Source organism: Platichthys flesus, chromosome 8 (genome assembly GCF_949316205.1).
Source record: "Platichthys flesus chromosome 8, fPlaFle2.1, whole genome shotgun sequence".
Classification (NCBI taxonomy): Eukaryota; Metazoa; Chordata; class Actinopteri; order Pleuronectiformes; family Pleuronectidae; genus Platichthys; species Platichthys flesus.
This window is the reverse complement of record NC_084952.1, coordinates 21,812,211-21,827,697: the sequence shown is the minus strand read 5'-3', so window position 1 is coordinate 21,827,697 and position 15,487 is coordinate 21,812,211. Positions and strand designations below refer to the sequence as shown.

The 15,487-nt window shown below is 51.1% G+C and overlaps 2 protein-coding genes, 13 non-coding genes and 1 pseudogene across 15 annotated transcripts; 2 read left to right on the top strand and 14 right to left on the bottom strand.

Moving 5' to 3' along the window:
- Window positions 1-107, bottom strand: LOC133959445 (U6 spliceosomal RNA). The gene has a single exon (XR_009921818.1). It is a non-coding gene; the product is annotated as a U6 spliceosomal RNA (small nuclear RNA).
- A 292-nt stretch (window positions 108-399) lies between these two features.
- On the bottom strand, window positions 400-506 carry LOC133959504 (U6 spliceosomal RNA). Its single transcript, XR_009921874.1, has one exon. It is a non-coding gene; the product is annotated as a U6 spliceosomal RNA (small nuclear RNA).
- A 293-nt stretch (window positions 507-799) lies between these two features.
- LOC133959503 (U6 spliceosomal RNA) lies at window positions 800-906 on the bottom strand. The gene has a single exon (XR_009921873.1). It is a non-coding gene; the product is annotated as a U6 spliceosomal RNA (small nuclear RNA).
- A 294-nt stretch (window positions 907-1,200) lies between these two features.
- Window positions 1,201-1,307, bottom strand: LOC133959448 (U6 spliceosomal RNA). The gene has a single exon (XR_009921821.1). It is a non-coding gene; the product is annotated as a U6 spliceosomal RNA (small nuclear RNA).
- A 293-nt stretch (window positions 1,308-1,600) lies between these two features.
- Window positions 1,601-1,706, bottom strand: LOC133959481 (U6 spliceosomal RNA). The gene has a single exon (XR_009921853.1). It is a non-coding gene; the product is annotated as a U6 spliceosomal RNA (small nuclear RNA).
- A 1,628-nt stretch (window positions 1,707-3,334) lies between these two features.
- LOC133959255 (uncharacterized) lies at window positions 3,335-6,788 on the top strand. Its single transcript, XM_062394378.1, has 7 exons — window positions 3,335-3,870; window positions 3,955-4,124; window positions 4,334-4,414; window positions 4,541-4,644; window positions 4,731-5,170; window positions 5,277-5,457; window positions 6,651-6,788. Exons 1-7 carry the CDS (start codon window positions 3,335-3,337, stop codon window positions 6,702-6,704), a joined length of 1,566 nt encoding a protein of 521 aa, XP_062250362.1. The 3' UTR covers window positions 6,705-6,788.
- A 1,725-nt stretch (window positions 6,789-8,513) lies between these two features.
- On the top strand, window positions 8,514-11,524 carry LOC133958973 (uncharacterized). Its single transcript, XM_062394018.1, has 6 exons — window positions 8,514-8,937; window positions 9,027-9,097; window positions 9,267-9,988; window positions 10,126-11,104; window positions 11,175-11,267; window positions 11,359-11,524. Exons 4-6 carry the CDS (start codon window positions 10,127-10,129, stop codon window positions 11,371-11,373), a joined length of 1,086 nt encoding a protein of 361 aa, XP_062250002.1. The 5' UTR covers window positions 8,514-8,937; window positions 9,027-9,097; window positions 9,267-9,988; window position 10,126; the 3' UTR covers window positions 11,374-11,524.
- A 620-nt stretch (window positions 11,525-12,144) lies between these two features.
- Window positions 12,145-12,214, bottom strand: LOC133959484 (U6 spliceosomal RNA; annotated as a pseudogene).
- A 293-nt stretch (window positions 12,215-12,507) lies between these two features.
- LOC133959453 (U6 spliceosomal RNA) lies at window positions 12,508-12,614 on the bottom strand. Its single transcript, XR_009921826.1, has one exon. It is a non-coding gene; the product is annotated as a U6 spliceosomal RNA (small nuclear RNA).
- A 294-nt stretch (window positions 12,615-12,908) lies between these two features.
- LOC133959502 (U6 spliceosomal RNA) lies at window positions 12,909-13,015 on the bottom strand. The gene has a single exon (XR_009921872.1). It is a non-coding gene; the product is annotated as a U6 spliceosomal RNA (small nuclear RNA).
- A 292-nt stretch (window positions 13,016-13,307) lies between these two features.
- LOC133959501 (U6 spliceosomal RNA) lies at window positions 13,308-13,414 on the bottom strand. The gene has a single exon (XR_009921871.1). It is a non-coding gene; the product is annotated as a U6 spliceosomal RNA (small nuclear RNA).
- A 293-nt stretch (window positions 13,415-13,707) lies between these two features.
- On the bottom strand, window positions 13,708-13,814 carry LOC133959441 (U6 spliceosomal RNA). The gene has a single exon (XR_009921814.1). It is a non-coding gene; the product is annotated as a U6 spliceosomal RNA (small nuclear RNA).
- Window positions 13,815-14,107: 293 nt separating this feature from the next.
- Window positions 14,108-14,214, bottom strand: LOC133959452 (U6 spliceosomal RNA). Its single transcript, XR_009921825.1, has one exon. It is a non-coding gene; the product is annotated as a U6 spliceosomal RNA (small nuclear RNA).
- Window positions 14,215-14,508: 294 nt separating this feature from the next.
- LOC133959500 (U6 spliceosomal RNA) lies at window positions 14,509-14,615 on the bottom strand. The gene has a single exon (XR_009921870.1). It is a non-coding gene; the product is annotated as a U6 spliceosomal RNA (small nuclear RNA).
- Window positions 14,616-14,907: 292 nt separating this feature from the next.
- LOC133959499 (U6 spliceosomal RNA) lies at window positions 14,908-15,014 on the bottom strand. Its single transcript, XR_009921869.1, has one exon. It is a non-coding gene; the product is annotated as a U6 spliceosomal RNA (small nuclear RNA).
- A 292-nt stretch (window positions 15,015-15,306) lies between these two features.
- LOC133959498 (U6 spliceosomal RNA) lies at window positions 15,307-15,413 on the bottom strand. Its single transcript, XR_009921868.1, has one exon. It is a non-coding gene; the product is annotated as a U6 spliceosomal RNA (small nuclear RNA).
- Window positions 15,414-15,487: the final 74 nt, after the last annotated feature.

Here is a 15,487-nt window from a genome sequence, read left to right as displayed (position 1 = left end):
AAAATATGGAAACGCTTCACGAATTTGCGTGTCATCCTTTCGCAGGGGCCATGCTAATCTTCTCTGTATCGTATCCAATTTATTATATATACTGCCGGAGCAAGTACAGTAGCTTGACTGCAGTGGTGCCTGTATATTCCCCCTTCAAGTAAGTGGACCCTTTGCTGCGGTAAAAAAAGATAGGAGGCTAAACTTTGGTCATACCCATTGTCAGCAGCACGTTTGAGCATCACTGGCATCAGTCTAACGGTCAACAATACATTGATAATGGCTACATCCTTATAGTTTTTACTGTGTGAATTGATAACGAGGCTCAGAGAAAAGCCTCTTGGAACAAAGATAACCAGAAGAATACAAGAAAAGGATGAAGTAGTCCTGTGACAAAATAATTTTTGGACCAAAATATGGAAACGCTTCACGAATTTGCGTGTCATCCTTTCGCAGGGGCCATGCTAATCTTCTCTGTATCGTATCCAATTTATTATATGTACTGCCGGAGCAAGTACAGTAGCTTGACTGCAGTGGTGCCTGTATATTCCCCCTTCAAGTAAGTGGACCCTTTGCTGCGGTAAAAAAAGATAGGAGGCTAAACTTTGGTCATACCCATTGTCAGCAGCACGTTTGAGCACCACTGGCCTCAGCCTAACGGTCACCAATTCATTGATAATGGCTACATCCTTAAAGTTTTTACTGTGTGAATTCATAACGAGGCTCAGAGTAAAGCTTCCTGGAACAAAGAACACCGGACGATTCCTAGAAAAGGATGAAAGTAGCCCTGTTCCAAAATAATTTTTGGACCAAAATATGGAAACGCTTCACGAATTTGCGTGTCATCCTTTCGCAGGGGCCATGCTAATCTTCTCTGTATCGTATCCAATTTATTATATGTACTGCCGGAGCAAGTACACTACTGTAACTGCAGTGGTTCCAATATATTCCCCCTTCAGGTGAGTGGACCCATTGCTACGGTTAAAAAAAGGAAGAGACTAAACTTGGGTCACACCCATTTTAGGAAGAATGTTTTTCGCCTCACAGGCATTTCTCTAATAGTCACCAATACATTGAAAATGGCTACATGCCCACAGTTTGTACTGTGTGAATTCATAAAGAGGCTCAGAGTAAAGCTTCCTGGAACAAAGAACACCGGACGATTCCTAGAAAAGGATGAAAGTAGCCCTGTTCCAAAATAATTTTTGGACCAAAATATGGAAACGCTTCACGAATTTGCGTGTCATCCTTTCGCAGGGGCCATGCTAATCTTCTCTGTATCGTATCCAATTTATTATATGTACTGCCGGAGCAGGTACATTAGCTTGACTGCAGTGGTGCCTGTATATTCCCCCTTCAAGTAAGTGGACCCTTTGCTGCGGTAAAAAAAGATAGGAGGCTAAACTTTGGTCATACCCATTGTCAGCAGCACGTTTGAGCACCACTGGCCTCAGCCTAACGGTCACCAATTCATTGATAATGGCTACATCCTTAAAGTTTTTACTGTGTGAATTCATAACGAGGCTCAGAGTAAAGCTTCCTGGAACAAAGAACACCGGACGATTCCTAGAAAAGGATGAAAGTAGCCCTGTTCCAAAATAATTTTTGGACCAAAATATGGAAACGCTTCACGAATTTGCGTGTCATCCTTTCGCAGGGGCCATGCTAATCTTCCTGTATCGTATCCAATTTATTACATGTACTGCCGGAGCAAGTACACTAGCTTCATTGCAGTGGTGCCTGTATATTCCCCCTTCATGTAAGTGGACCCTTTGCTACGGTAAAAAAAGACAGGAGGCTAAACTTTGGTCATACCCATTGTCAGCAGCACGTTTGAGCACCACTGGCCTCAGCCTAACGGTCACCAATTCATTGATAATGGCTACATCCTTAAAGTTTTTACTGTGTGAATTCATAAAGAGGCTCAGAGTAAAGCTTCCTGGAACAAAGAACACCGGACGATTCCTAGAAAAGGATGAAAGTAGCCCTGTGACAAAATAATTTTTTGACCAAAATATGGAAACGCTTCACGAATTTGCGTGTCATCCTTGCGCCTGGTGGGGGCAGATGGTCTCTGCTCCGATTCTAAACCTCCTCCAAGCCCCCACCTTTCGGGTTCTACACTTGTAAGCCAATCAGAAGATGGCCAAATTCTTGTTTTGCCCGATTGGCCGGTGACTGTAGAACGCCACGCTGATTGGCTTGCTGCTCAGGTTGAATGGGGTCAGCGCGAAGGCTCTGTTCATTCTGCCGGTGAACTTCGCAAGAAACACACATCAAACGGGAGAATAAAGATCAACACTACCAAGCGAGATGTGAGCATCGACTGTGCATGTTTAGTGTTCTTTTTCTGCTGTTTGCTTGTTTCTGTCGAGTGTCACGGTTAAACAATGCATGTACAGTAAGGTCATTGTAATGTCGGCGCCTTATTCCGGCGTAATTCACCGCGAAAAGTCATTTTTTCCACGGTCAATAATGTCCGTACAGACCGCTAGCTTAATCGCGGGCTCCATGTGCTTTTACGCCGGGTAGAGGGAGGTTTTCACGGTCAATAATGTCCGTACAGACCGCTAGCTTGATCGCGGGCTCCATGTACTTTTACGCCAGGTAGAGGGAGTGTTTCACGGTGAAAAATGTCCGTACAGACCGCTAGCTTGATCGCGGGCTCCCTGTACTTTTACGCCGGGAAAGGGTTGTGTTTCACGGTCAAAACTCTCCGTACACTACGCTCACATCAACCCGGCCTCATGTAAATTCTGCTAACTGTACAGGAGTATATGTGTTGTATCCAGAAATGGGCAAAAATACATCAAAATGTTTTTCATACAAGACACAAAATACCCCGCCAAATAAATGTATTCAAATAAAATACAAAACACTGGTGCCAGAAAATGTAATACAATATAATACATGTATTTAAAAAAAGGGAAATACTTTTTCTCGATTTGGATGAACTTTTAACATTAAAAAACAAACCAAACCCCCCCCATTAAAACAAGAAAATATGCATCACATGTGAATAGCATCACACATTAGGCCTATGTATACTATAACAGCAAAAGATGTATATACACAGGTAAAGAGCCTAAATAAATGACTGTACATCAAGTTCTGCACAGAAAAATGAATAAAGGTCAAGGGTCAAGATTAAATCAAATCTTCACAGACTATTTTAAATACAAAAGTACTCTGCTCTTAAGTATCTTGTCACAAATTACGTATTAATCGCCTTCTACTGTAAATATCTATAGTATCTCCATGGACTGGTTGTATTCATATTCTTTTATGTGTGTCACTGTTTTGTCACATCTAACGTTGCAGGTTGTCTGCTAAATGTCTTTGCAGAATGGATTTCCGTCCAGTTTTCAGGTTCCTGCCGTCATCCACCACACTGATGCTCAAGGCCTCAAACGATGCGTTTAAGGTGGCCCAACAGAGCCGTAGGCCCACCACGTCTTTCACCGTGAAGGGACCAGAGGCGGTGAGGGAGGAGGCCAAGGCCCGCATCCTCCAGGCTGAAGGAGACCCTGAGTGCTGGCAGCTGGTGCTCAGTGAGAGCCAGCTCCAGTTTGGCCAGTACCGGGGTCAAACCTTCAAGTGGCTCCTCAGCCATGATGTGGGCTACGCGTGTGGGATCCTTGTGTCCCACATGCAGGAGAGGGAAGCCGGGGACAGCTCCCAGTCGCCTCTTGCTGCCAACAAGGACGCCCTCGCCTCCTACGCCCGGCTGCTCCCACAGATGGTGCAGCTGATCGAGTCTCGTCGGATGCGCGAGGGCTTGGTGTCGGTGAGGGCCATGGACCGGACGCTGGTGGGGTTCGGTGCGCATGCCGGCATGTCGCTCCAAGCCCTGTACGAGTCCACCAGCACAGAGTGTAAAACGTAAGTATTTCGGCCACAGGTGCAGTTGAGGATGCAAGCTGACGCGTGTTGACACGATACTTTGTTTTTTTTTCCCGCCTGCAGCTACAAGCGGTGGATTAAAACCCAGCGGTGCGGCATGGGGTCGCGGATGCACACTGTACAGGTGTACATACTGGGCCGGGAGAAAGAAGGGTCAGCAGCAGGGCCGTCGGCTGCTGCCCCTCCTCCAGCTGCTCCCCCGGCTCAGCAGAGAGCGTCGCAGCCTGCATCGAGTAAGGCCTGGCTGCCTGCCTGCCTGCCTGCCTGCCTGCCTGCCTGGCTGCCTGCCTGCCTGCCTACCTGCCTGCCTGCCTGCCTGCCTACCTGCCTGCCTGCCTTTTTGCTTGCTTGCTTGCTTGGCTGCCTGCCTGCCCGCAATAGCTAATGCGTAGTGTGTTCAAATGTTAATAATCACATTCTGTTGTCCTCCTCTGAAACAAAGGCGTGCCATCAGCGGATGACATAATAGAGCTGTCGGACGATGATGAGCTCTTTGCGGCTGCCATGGAGGTGGACACACTGCGTGAGTGTATTTGACTTAAACCTCATTGTTACTATTGTGACAACCCTGATGTTGACTATATATATATATATATATATATGCGCATGTATGTATATCAGTGTGACAACTTGAGTGTGTATTTGACAGCTTCCCAAGCTGGACCCACCCTGGCAAGACCACAGGTGCCTGCTGTTCACCAGCCCACGGGCGATGCACCTCATCAGCCCCCGCTGCTGCTCACCGGTGCACAGGTAAAAGTGCGGGAACGACTTGTGTGTATTTGTCAATATCATCTGCTCGAGTTTAATCTGTATATGCCATGCGCTTGTCCACGCAGCTCCTGCCCAAGGGCTGGAGGAAGACGCTGCCGGAGGAACAGCATGAGTGGTTGGGCCGGGCTCTGTTTACCACTGGCACTGGCAAGCATCCTGTCCTGACCAGCGAGCTGCGCCTCTGGTGGACTCCACCGGGAGCCCGGCGCCTGTACACCCAGATCCCCTCTGCCCAGGCCTTCTTCCAGCACCGGTTTTTCCTGTGGGCGCCCTACAGGATGTGGGCCTACAAGCTGTCCTGCCCAAACTGCAAGCGGCAGCTGACCGGCGCTGGCCTTTACAAAACGGTCCGCCGCGTTCTGGACTTCGGTGGCTGGTACCACATGGGCACGGAGTACCTGGAATGCGGCGGCTGTAAGAGGAAGTATGCAGCTTGGGGCCAAGGCATCATGAGTCAGCTGGACCTGGCTCACAAGGCACAGTTTCCGGCTGTGCTTACATACAAGTAAGCTGCAATGTTAATGTGTGTGTGTGTGTGTGTGTGTGTGTGTGTGTGTGTGTGTGTGTGTGTGTGTCAGTCAGCTGACACTAGTCTCCTTCTGACTTTGCAGGTTGTCTTGCGATAAGAGGGTGGTGGGCATGATGAAGGCCCGGACTTTGGGCAACAGCGCCTCCCGCCTCCGTGCCGCGCTGCTGGAGCAGCACACCGGCGACTGGTTGCTGCGGACCCTGCGCTACCTTTCGGTGCTGGACCAGCTCCAGCTGCCCGGCGTGGCTCCGCAGCAGGTGACGGTGCCGCCCCTGAGAGCAGTCCCCAGCGTGCCCTGGCTGATATCTGTCTACGCCAAGGAGGCCCTCGGCCGCCTGGATGAGACGAAAGCCAGGGTCACGTCAATCTTTGGGGACATCCTGAAGATGGACTCCACGAAGAAGGCAAGCGCAATAAATCAATAAATAAATAAGTATTTTACGTGGCAAACACACAGACTTGACGTGACGTTCTCCGGTTCTCATTTTCAGATGACCAAGAAGCTCGCTGGCGACGCTGCCGGGACGGCGGCATGGGTCACCAACGTGGGCAACGAGCACGGGCAGGTGCTCATGTCGGTCCTCACCGAGTCCGAGGGGGACGGGCTGTTGGCCATGGCGGACGGGCTGATGCGGCGCTACAGTGCGTCTGGAAAGGAGCCACCTCATGTGCTGTATGTTGACCGGGACTGCTGTTCCGTCGCCGGACGCTGCAAGGTAAAGATGACAACATCAACCACCACACAGACGGGCCGCTTGATTTATCCGAGCGAAACTAATGTCGTCTTCTTCTTCCTCCTCCTCTTCAGACGGCGCAGATGTTCGGCGAGTGGGATCAGCTGGTGGTGAGGCTGGACATCTGGCACCTGATGCGTCGCTTCGCCAGGGGCGTCACCACCGACAGCCACCCGCTGTATGGGCTGTTCATGTCACGTCTCTCGTTTGCCATTTTTGAGTGGGACGCCGAGGACGTGACACGCCTGCAAGAGGCCAGGCAGTCCCCCCTGGATCCCACGTCCAGAGAGCTGGCCCGTCACTGCCGCCGACGCACCAGGGGCGCGGAGGAGACGGAGCGGCTCATCCAGGAGCTCCTGGACACCATGTGGGACGTCACTGACGGCATGGGTGTCCCCCTCATCGACCGCCCGATGATGGAGGACATCTGGAGCACGCAGCGTCGCCATCTCCGCTGCATCCAGGATCCGCCGGGAGTTCTGCTCTACGCAAAGAGGGGGGAGGTGACCAGGGGCGGCGTGGTGCTGCCCGTCTACCGCTGCGCCCGAGGCTCCACTTCCCTCGAGTCCTTCCACCTCCACCTGTGCCAGTTCATTCCGGGTGAGTGTGTGTGACTCTGTGTGTGCCTGTGTCAGGATGAGCCAGTGTGTTCATACAGACAGACTGACTGACTGACTGACTGACGTCACGTCCTTCTCCCTCCTCTGTCTCTCCCCTCGCAGGCACGTCTGCCAACGCCCTCCACTTCCAGGTGTACCTGCTGGAGGGCCTGGTGAGGTGGAACGAGGACCGCGCCCGAGCTGCGGTGGTCGGCGGTGCCAAGCTCTCTAACAAGCGCTGCTACAGTGCTCAGCTGCTGAGAAGCGTCAACAGGCTGAGCCAAAAATACATGGGGCAGACGCTGGTGGAGAACTACACGCAGCCTGGGGAGTACACAGGTAAACACCTGCGTACATAACATGGGTGTAATGCTCTGATGCTTATTTGCGGGGTACTAACCATATATCTCTTTGTCCTCTTTAACTCAGGGGAGCTCATCGGGGTGGAGTACCTCTACTCCCAGACAGGCAACGGCGCTCTGCAGCGGGAAATGGCCCGCGATCACGAGGAGGGCGACGGGATGGAAGAGGAGTGGGACGACGAGGAGGAGGAGGAGGAGCCGGAGGATGAGGGCTTTGAGGAGGAGCTGCCCGGGATTAAGGCCCTTTTACGCCATCTTCCGCCCGCGGAGGAGGAGGAGGTAAGCCTCGTTGAGTTGTGCGGCGGAGGGAGGGAGGGAGGGAGGTAGGGAGGGGCCTTTTGCCGCGGCTATTAAATGCTTAACCTCTGCGCTTGCTTTCCTCTGTCTGTTGCAGGATGTACCCGGTCCAGACGGACACGGCGGGTACCAGCACGCCGTACGTCTGGCCCAGGCCTTGGTTGCGCTGCGTGACCGCCCGTACGTCAGGCCGGCGCAGGTGAGGCAGATAGGGGCTCTCTGGCAGAAGCTGTCAGACAGGGACAAGGCCCCTATCTCCTTCCCCCCGCGGCACCAGCAGCGGCTGACCAAGGGCCGCTTCAGAAGCCGCAGGGCGGCAAAAAGCATCACGCCCGGCGTGGACAGCATGACTCGGTACATTGTCTTTCTACTGTTTGGATCATATTCATATGCATTTTCGTCGTGTTTTGGATTATGTGACCATGGTCTCTGTCTCTCTATCTATCTATCTATCTATCTGCGTGTGCAGTTTGTATGTCGGGCTGGGCGCGGGTGCTGCACAGTCTCCTGATGCCAGCAGGTTGCTGGAGGCTGTCTTCCTGGAGCTGTGTGGCATTCACCAGGAGGGCCATATCATCGCCGGGGTCCGGGTGAACCGCTGGGCGGCCGTCAGGAATGACTACAGGCAGATCAAGGACAACTTTTTCAACACTCGGGGGCTGTCAAAAGCTGCCCCGGTCCAACTCCTGGAGGTTAACCAGCGGACCCTTATGCGGTGGTGAGAGAGAGTGCCATTTGCGTGCGACGTGTAGAATGTGCCTACTGGAAGGAAGATGCTCATAATCAATATCATTGAATTCACTTCCATTAGGCACCACAAGAGGACCAAGCAGAGGATGGCGGAAGAAGTGCGCCAGGTGGTGCCGGGGCCCATTGCTCAGCTGTCAGCGGCGGAGCGGCTTCCTCCGACCAGGGCTCCTCTGCAGGAGCCTCTGAGGCCTGTGCAGCCTCTGGCAGTCTCTGAGACAGAGGACGCCTCTGGCCTGGCTGCCACGCGCAGAGGGCCCCTGGAACCGGCGCTGTTCAGCATCCGCGCCGTTACAGCCCAGGCCTCTGTAGCCCACACCTCCACAGTCGCCTCCACGTCTGCGGCCCACGCCATCGCCTCCACGTCTGCGGCCCACGCCATCGCCTCCACGTCTGCGGCCCACGCCATCGCCTCCACGTCTGCGGCCCACGCCATCGCCTCCACGTCTGCGGCCCACGCCATCGCCTCCACGTCTGCGGCCCACGCCATCGCCTCCACGTCTGCGGCCCACGCCATCGCCTCCACGTCTGCGGCCCACGCCATCGCCTCCACGTCTGCGGCCCACGCCATCGCCTCCACGTCTGCGGCCCACGCCATCGCCTCCACGTCTGCGGCCCACGCCATCGCCTCCACGTCTGCGGCCCACGCCATCGCCTCCACGTCTGCGGCCCACGCCATCGCCTCCACTTCGACAGCCCACGCCATCCCCTCCACCTCTGCAGACACCGCAGTTGCCTCCACCTCCTCTGCCGTGCCCAAAACCACTGCCTGGCAGAGGAAGGTCCGGGAGGAACAGGAGCGGCGGCGAGCTGCGATGGGCCTTCCCACGAAGAGCTGGAAGAAAAGGGAACATTTTATCTGTAAGCGCTGTGGCCAGCCAAAGACCCGGGAGTACGGCCACAGTCGCTACAGATCCCAGCATTTCTGCTCCCGTGCGGAGGGCCGCTCAGTAGAGGACTGGCTGGAGGAGAAAAGGGCAGAGGAGGTGGCACAGAGACAACAGGTCAGTGACCCGATAGCATGCACTGTGCCCGACACTCTTCCCACATCATTGTCACTTGTTAACCGTGTCGATCGTCTTGTTGTCTGCAGGCCGCCGAAGCTGCCCTGGCTTCTCAGACCCCCTCCGGCCAGCAGGGAGGGCGGTAAAATGCGTGCAGTTTGTGAGTATGAAATATCAATGCAATAATAGAGAGTGTACATAGATTGCCACTGTCGCTATTTCAAAAAATACACTCGATTGCAGCACAAAGGACAGGCAGTTGGTGATTACCTTTGGAAAGGTCAGCCCATTGAAATGCAAATGTCTGTCTTTGTCTATTCCTCTCTCAGAAAGACACCCACCCACCCAGCCAACCAACCAACCAACCAACCAACCAACCACAAGCCGCTGGTCCAAACGACCTGGCCGTAGGTGTCAGTGCTCACCGCAGGGGCCCCGTTTCCAACATGAGACACACTGTCTGGCCAATCAGATCGCCAGCCAGCCAGCCAACCACAAGCCGCTGGTCCAAACGACCTGGCCGTAGGTGTCAGTGCTCACCGCAGGGGCCCCGTTTCCAACATGAGACACACTGTCTGGCCAATCAGATCGCCAGCCAGCCAGCCAACCACAAGCCGCTGGTCCAAACGACCTGGCCGTAGGTGTCAGTGCTCACCGCAGGGGCCCCGTTTCCAACATGAGACACACTGTCTGGCCAATCAGATCGCCAGCCAGCCAGCCAACCACAAGCCGCTGGTCCAAACGACCTGGCCGTAGGTGTCAGTGCTCACCGCAGGGGCCCCGTTTCCAACATGAGACACACTGTCTGGCCTATCAGATCGCCAGCCAGCCAGCCAACCACGGGCTGCAGATCCAAAGAACCTGGGCACAGGTGTCGGTGCTAACCGCAGGGGGCAGTTCCTGAGAGGAAACGCTCTCGCCGATCAAAGCACAACCCAAGAAGGCTGCGATTGGCCAGAGGAAGCTGCGTGACCTCTGCGGGCCGGCACAGCTATAAAAGACAGCAGGTCGACGGAACAAAAAAGTGCATTCGACAACTTGTGATCGCGAGGTGAGTGTCTCTCTCTGTCCGTCCGTCTCGCTGTATACATTGTGTGTTTACAATTATTAGTCAGCTTCTTTGTCTCAGGCGAAATGGGCACAAAAAGACTCAATTGACTTTGCTTTTGCTTCGTCCTTCCCATGCAGCATGGAAAGGTCACCGTCTTCACCCTCTGCGGCATCGGAGCCGTCCACCTCTGCCGGCCACGTCTCCGCCGCCGCTGCCGTGCCCAGTTCCACCGCCTGGTACAGAAAAAGGCAAGATGAAAAGCAGCGGCGGGCAGAGGAGATGGGCCTTCCAACAAAAACCCGCAAAACACGGCCGCAGTTTATCTGCAAGCGCTGTGGCCGGCCAAAGACCCGGGAAAACGGCCACAGTCGCTACAGAGCCCAGCATTTCTGCTCCCGTGCGGAGGGCCGCTCGGTTCAGGAGTGGCTGGAGGAGAAAAGGGCAGAGGAGGTGGCCAAGAGACAACAGGTCAGTGACCCGATGCCACGCACGGCGCCCGACACGCTCCCCACTGCGCTGATAAAGACCGAGGCGGACTCGTCGTCCTCATCCAGCCCTGAGCCCTCGACTTCCTCCATCCACAACCCCTCGTCTTCATCCAGCCCTGAGCCCTCGACATCCGCAAAGACAGGCAATCCTCCCACTCGCTGCACCGTGTACAGGAGGAGGATGAGGTCCAAGAAAGACCGGAAGGTCCTGAGCGGGGTCACCGTCAAGCCGGAGCAGCAGCTTGATAAATGCGACACCTGCAGCCTATCCCGCCACCTGGACACGGGCCACGCTTTTTACAGGGGGGAGTTCTTCTGCGCTGGCAATGAAGGGCCTGGCGGGAAGACTCCACAGGAGTGGCTGGACTCACGGGGCGATGTGCCCCTCCCGCGCACCACCCTGTGGAGGATGAAGAAGGCAATGGAGCGGCCGAAGGAGGAGGAGGGAGAGAGAAAGCCGCGTAAGCAGCATAAAGTGCGGACCTGCCAGCGCTGCGGGCATTCTCCGCTCAAAGACTACGGCCACAGCCAGCTGAACCTGCGTCGAGGAAAGGTGTCCTACTGCGCTATGCAGGACGGCATAAGCGTGGACCTCTGGCTGGCGCGTCAACGGGCCAGGGAGAAGGAGGTGTGTATTTGCCTTTTTCCCTTTCTGTGTTTTCTTCATGTCCTGTGACTGACTGTCACTCATTACGCAGGAGAAAAAGAAGGAGCAGAGGGAGGGAAGGCTGCGAGGAGAGGGAGAAGGAGAAGGAGAAGGAGCAGCAGCGGGAGGGAGGGAGTTCAAAGAGGTACGTTAAAGTGTTGTCCTTTTTACTTTGCGTGCCTGTGTGTTTTCGTCATGTTTCTCACACCCGAATGTCTTTTTTTCTTGTTATTCAGGAGGACACAGAATGACAAGGGAGCTGCCCTGTGTGTCTGTGTGTGTGTGTGTGTGTGTGTGTGTGTGTGTGTGTGTGTGTGTGTGTGTGTGTGTGTGTGTGTGTGTGTGTGTGTGTTTTTGGTTTCACAAATAAAAGTACTTATTTCTTTACACTCTTGTCAGACTGCTCCTTTCACATCTTGCCCATGTCTTGTTGCATTTGTCATCATATCGAATCGGTGACTGTGTTAAATGTGATGAGGATGGAGATGAGCTTTATTTATTGACACTACTATAAATAAATATACATACAATATAATGTTTACAGCTTCATATTAACGCCCATCACAGAGGTGAACATAAGGGCTTCATATATATCTCCTTCCTGTATTTCTTTGTGAAAGGAATGGAGCTTTATGTCATGTAACAACTATAACAATATATATATATATATCATGTGTAAAAGCTGCATATTAACGCCCATCACAGAGGTGAACATAAGGGCTTCATAATCTCCTTCCATTTATTTCTTTGTTTATGCTGTTTCTAACCTCGCCACGAGAGGGATGCAGAGTGGGTGGGTCCGCATGGCTCATTTACCTGCCAGGCCACGACCACCGTGACGCGGAACTTCCAAATCTGACGTGGAGTTCCATTTGCCGACCCCTTATCTGATACAGATCGAAGACGGCACCTACAGAAAAAGCCTGCGGTCATCTTTCTTGAAATATGACTTTGAATTCGGCGAGACGGCGGAAAAGGCTCTCGCTGTGCAGGGGCACACCGCGAAGATTAGGCAGCACCTTTTTCGCAGGGGCCATGCTAATCTTCTCTGTCTCATATCCAATCTATTATATGTACTGCCGGATCAAGTACACTAGTGTTACTGCAGTGGTTCCAATATATTCCCCCTTCAGGTGAGTGGACCCATTGCTACGGTTAAAAAAAGGAAGAGACTAAACTTGGGTCACACCCATTTTAGGAAGAATGTTTTCGCATCACAGGCATTTCTCTAAAAGTCACCAATACATTGAAAATGGCTACATCCCCACAGTTTGTACTGTGTGAATTCATAACGAGGCTCAGAGTAAAGCTTCCTGGAACAAAGAACACCGGACGATTCCTAGAAAAGGATGAAAGTAGCCCTGTTCCAAAATAATTTTTGGACCCAAATATGGAAACGCTTCACGAATTTGCGTGTCATCCTTTCGCAGGGGCCATGCTAATCTTCTCTGTATCGTATCCAATTTATTATATGTACTGCCGGAGCAAGTACACTACTGTAACTGCAGTGGTTCCAATATATTCCCCCTTCAGGTGAGTGGACCCTTTGCTACGGTTAAAAAAAGGAAGAGACTAAACTTGGGTCACAACCATTTTAGGAAGAATGTTTTTCGCCTCACAGGCATTTCTCTAAAAGTCACCAATACATTGAAAATGGCTACATGCCCACAGTTTGTACTGTGTGAATTCATAAAGAGGCTCAGAGTAAAGCTTCCTGGAACAAAGAACACCGGACGATTCCTAGAAAAGGATGAAAGTAGCCCTGTTCCAAAATAATTTTTGGACCAAAATATGGAAACGCTTCACGAATTTGCGTGTCATCCTTTCGCAGGGGCCATGCTAATCTTCTCTGTATCGTATCCAATTTATTATATGTACTGCCGGAGCAAGTACAGTAGCTTGACTGCAGTGGTGCCTGTATATTCCCCCTTCAAGTAAGTGGACCCTTTGCTGCGGTAAAAAAAGATAGGAGGCTAAACTTTGGTCATACCCATTGTCAGCAGCACGTTTGAGCATCACTGGCATCAGTCTAACGGTCAACAATACATTGATAATGGCTACATCCTTATAGTTTTTACTGTGTGAATTGATAACGAGGCTCAGAGAAAAGCCTCTTGGAACAAAGATAACCAGAAGAATACAAGAAAAGGATGAAGTAGTCCTGTGACAAAATAATTTTTGGACCAAAATATGGAAACGCTTCACGAATTTGCGTGTCATCCTTTCGCAGGGGCCATGCTAATCTTCTCTGTATCGTATCCAATTTATTATATGTACTGCCGGAGCAAGTACAGTAGCTTGACTGCAGTGGTGCCTGTATATTCCCCCTTCAAGTAAGTGGACCCTTTGCTGCGGTAAAAAAAGATAGGAGGCTAAACTTTGGTCATACCCATTGTCAGCAGCACGTTTGAGCACCACTGGCCTCAGCCTAACGGTCACCAATTCATTGATAATGGCTACATCCTTAAAGTTTTTACTGTGTGAATTCATAACGAGGCTCAGAGTAAAGCTTCCTGGAACAAAGAACACCGGACGATTCCTAGAAAAGGATGAAAGTAGCCCTGTTCCAAAATAATTTTTGGACCAAAATATGGAAACACTTCATGAATTTGCGCGTCATCCTTTCGCAGGGGCCATGCTAATCTTCTCTGTATCGTATCCAATTTATTATATGTACTGCCGGAGCAAGTACACTAGTGTTACTGCAGTGGTTCCAATATATTCCCCCTTCAGGTGAGTGGACCCATTGCTACGGTTAAAAAAAGGAAGAGACTAAACTTGGGTCACACCCATTTTAGGAAGAATGTTTTCGCATCACAGGCATTTCTCTAAAAGTCACCAATACATTGAAAATGGCTACATCCCCACAGTTTGTACTGTGTGAATTCATAACGAGGCTCAGAGTAAAGCTTCCTGGAACAAAGAACACCGGACGATTCCTAGAAAAGGATGAAAGTAGCCCTGTTCCAAAATAATTTTTGGACCCAAATATGGAAACGCTTCACGAATTTGCGTGTCATCCTTTCGCAGGGGCCATGCTAATCTTCTCTGTATCGTATCCAATTTATTATATGTACTGCCGGAGCAAGTACACTACTGTAACTGCAGTGGTTCCAATATATTCCCCCTTCAGGTGAGTGGACCCTTTGCTACGGTTAAAAAAAGGAAGAGACTAAACTTGGGTCACACCCATTTTAGGAAGAATGTTTTTCGCCTCACAGGCATTTCTCTAAAAGTCACCAATACATTGAAAATGGCTACATGCCCACAGTTTGTACTGTGTGAATTCATAAAGAGGCTCAGAGTAAAGCTTCCTGGAACAAAGAACACCGGACGATTCCTAGAAAAGGATGAAAGTAGCCCTGTTCCAAAATAATTTTTGGACCAAAATATGGAAACGCTTCACGAATTTGCGTGTCATCCTTTCGCAGGGGCCATGCTAATCTTCTCTGTATCGTATCCAATTTATTATATGTACTGCCGGAGCAAGTACAGTAGCTTGACTGCAGTGGTGCCTGTATATTCCCCCTTCAAGTAAGTGGACCCTTTGCTGCGGTAAAAAAAGATAGGAGGCTAAACTTTGGTCATACCCATTGTCAGCAGCACGTTTGAGCATCACTGGCATCAGTCTAACGGTCAACAATACATTGATAATGGCTACATCCTTATAGTTTTTACTGTGTGAATTGATAACGAGGCTCAGAGAAAAGCCTCTTGGAACAAAGATAACCAGAAGAATACAAGAAAAGGATGAAGTAGTCCTGTGACAAAATAATTTTTGGACCAAAATATGGAAACGCTTCACGAATTTGCGTGTCATCCTTTCGCAGGGGCCATGCTAATCTTCTCTGTATCGTATCCAATTTATTATATGTACTGCCGGAGCAAGTACACTAGCTTCATTGCAGTGGTGCCTGTATATTCCCCCTTCATGTAAGTGGACCCTTTGCTACGGTAAAAAAAGACAGGAGGCTAAACTTTGGTCATACCCATTGTCAGCAGCACGTTTGAGCACCACTGGCCTCAGCCTAACGGTCACCAATTCATTGATAATGGCTACATCCTTAAAGTTTTTACTGTGTGAATTGATAACGAGGCTCAGAGAAAAGCCTCTTGGAACAAAGATAACCAGAAGAATACAAGAAAAGGATGAAGTAGTCCTGTGACAAAATAATTTTTGGACCAAAATATGGAAACGCTTCACGAATTTGCGTGTCATCCTTTCGCAGGGGCCATGCTAATCTTCTCTGTATCGTATCCAATTTATTATATGTACTGCCGGAGCAAGTACAGTAGCTTGACTGCAGTGGTGCCTGTATATTCCCCCTTCAAGTAAGTGGACCCTTTGCTGCGGTAAAAAAAGAT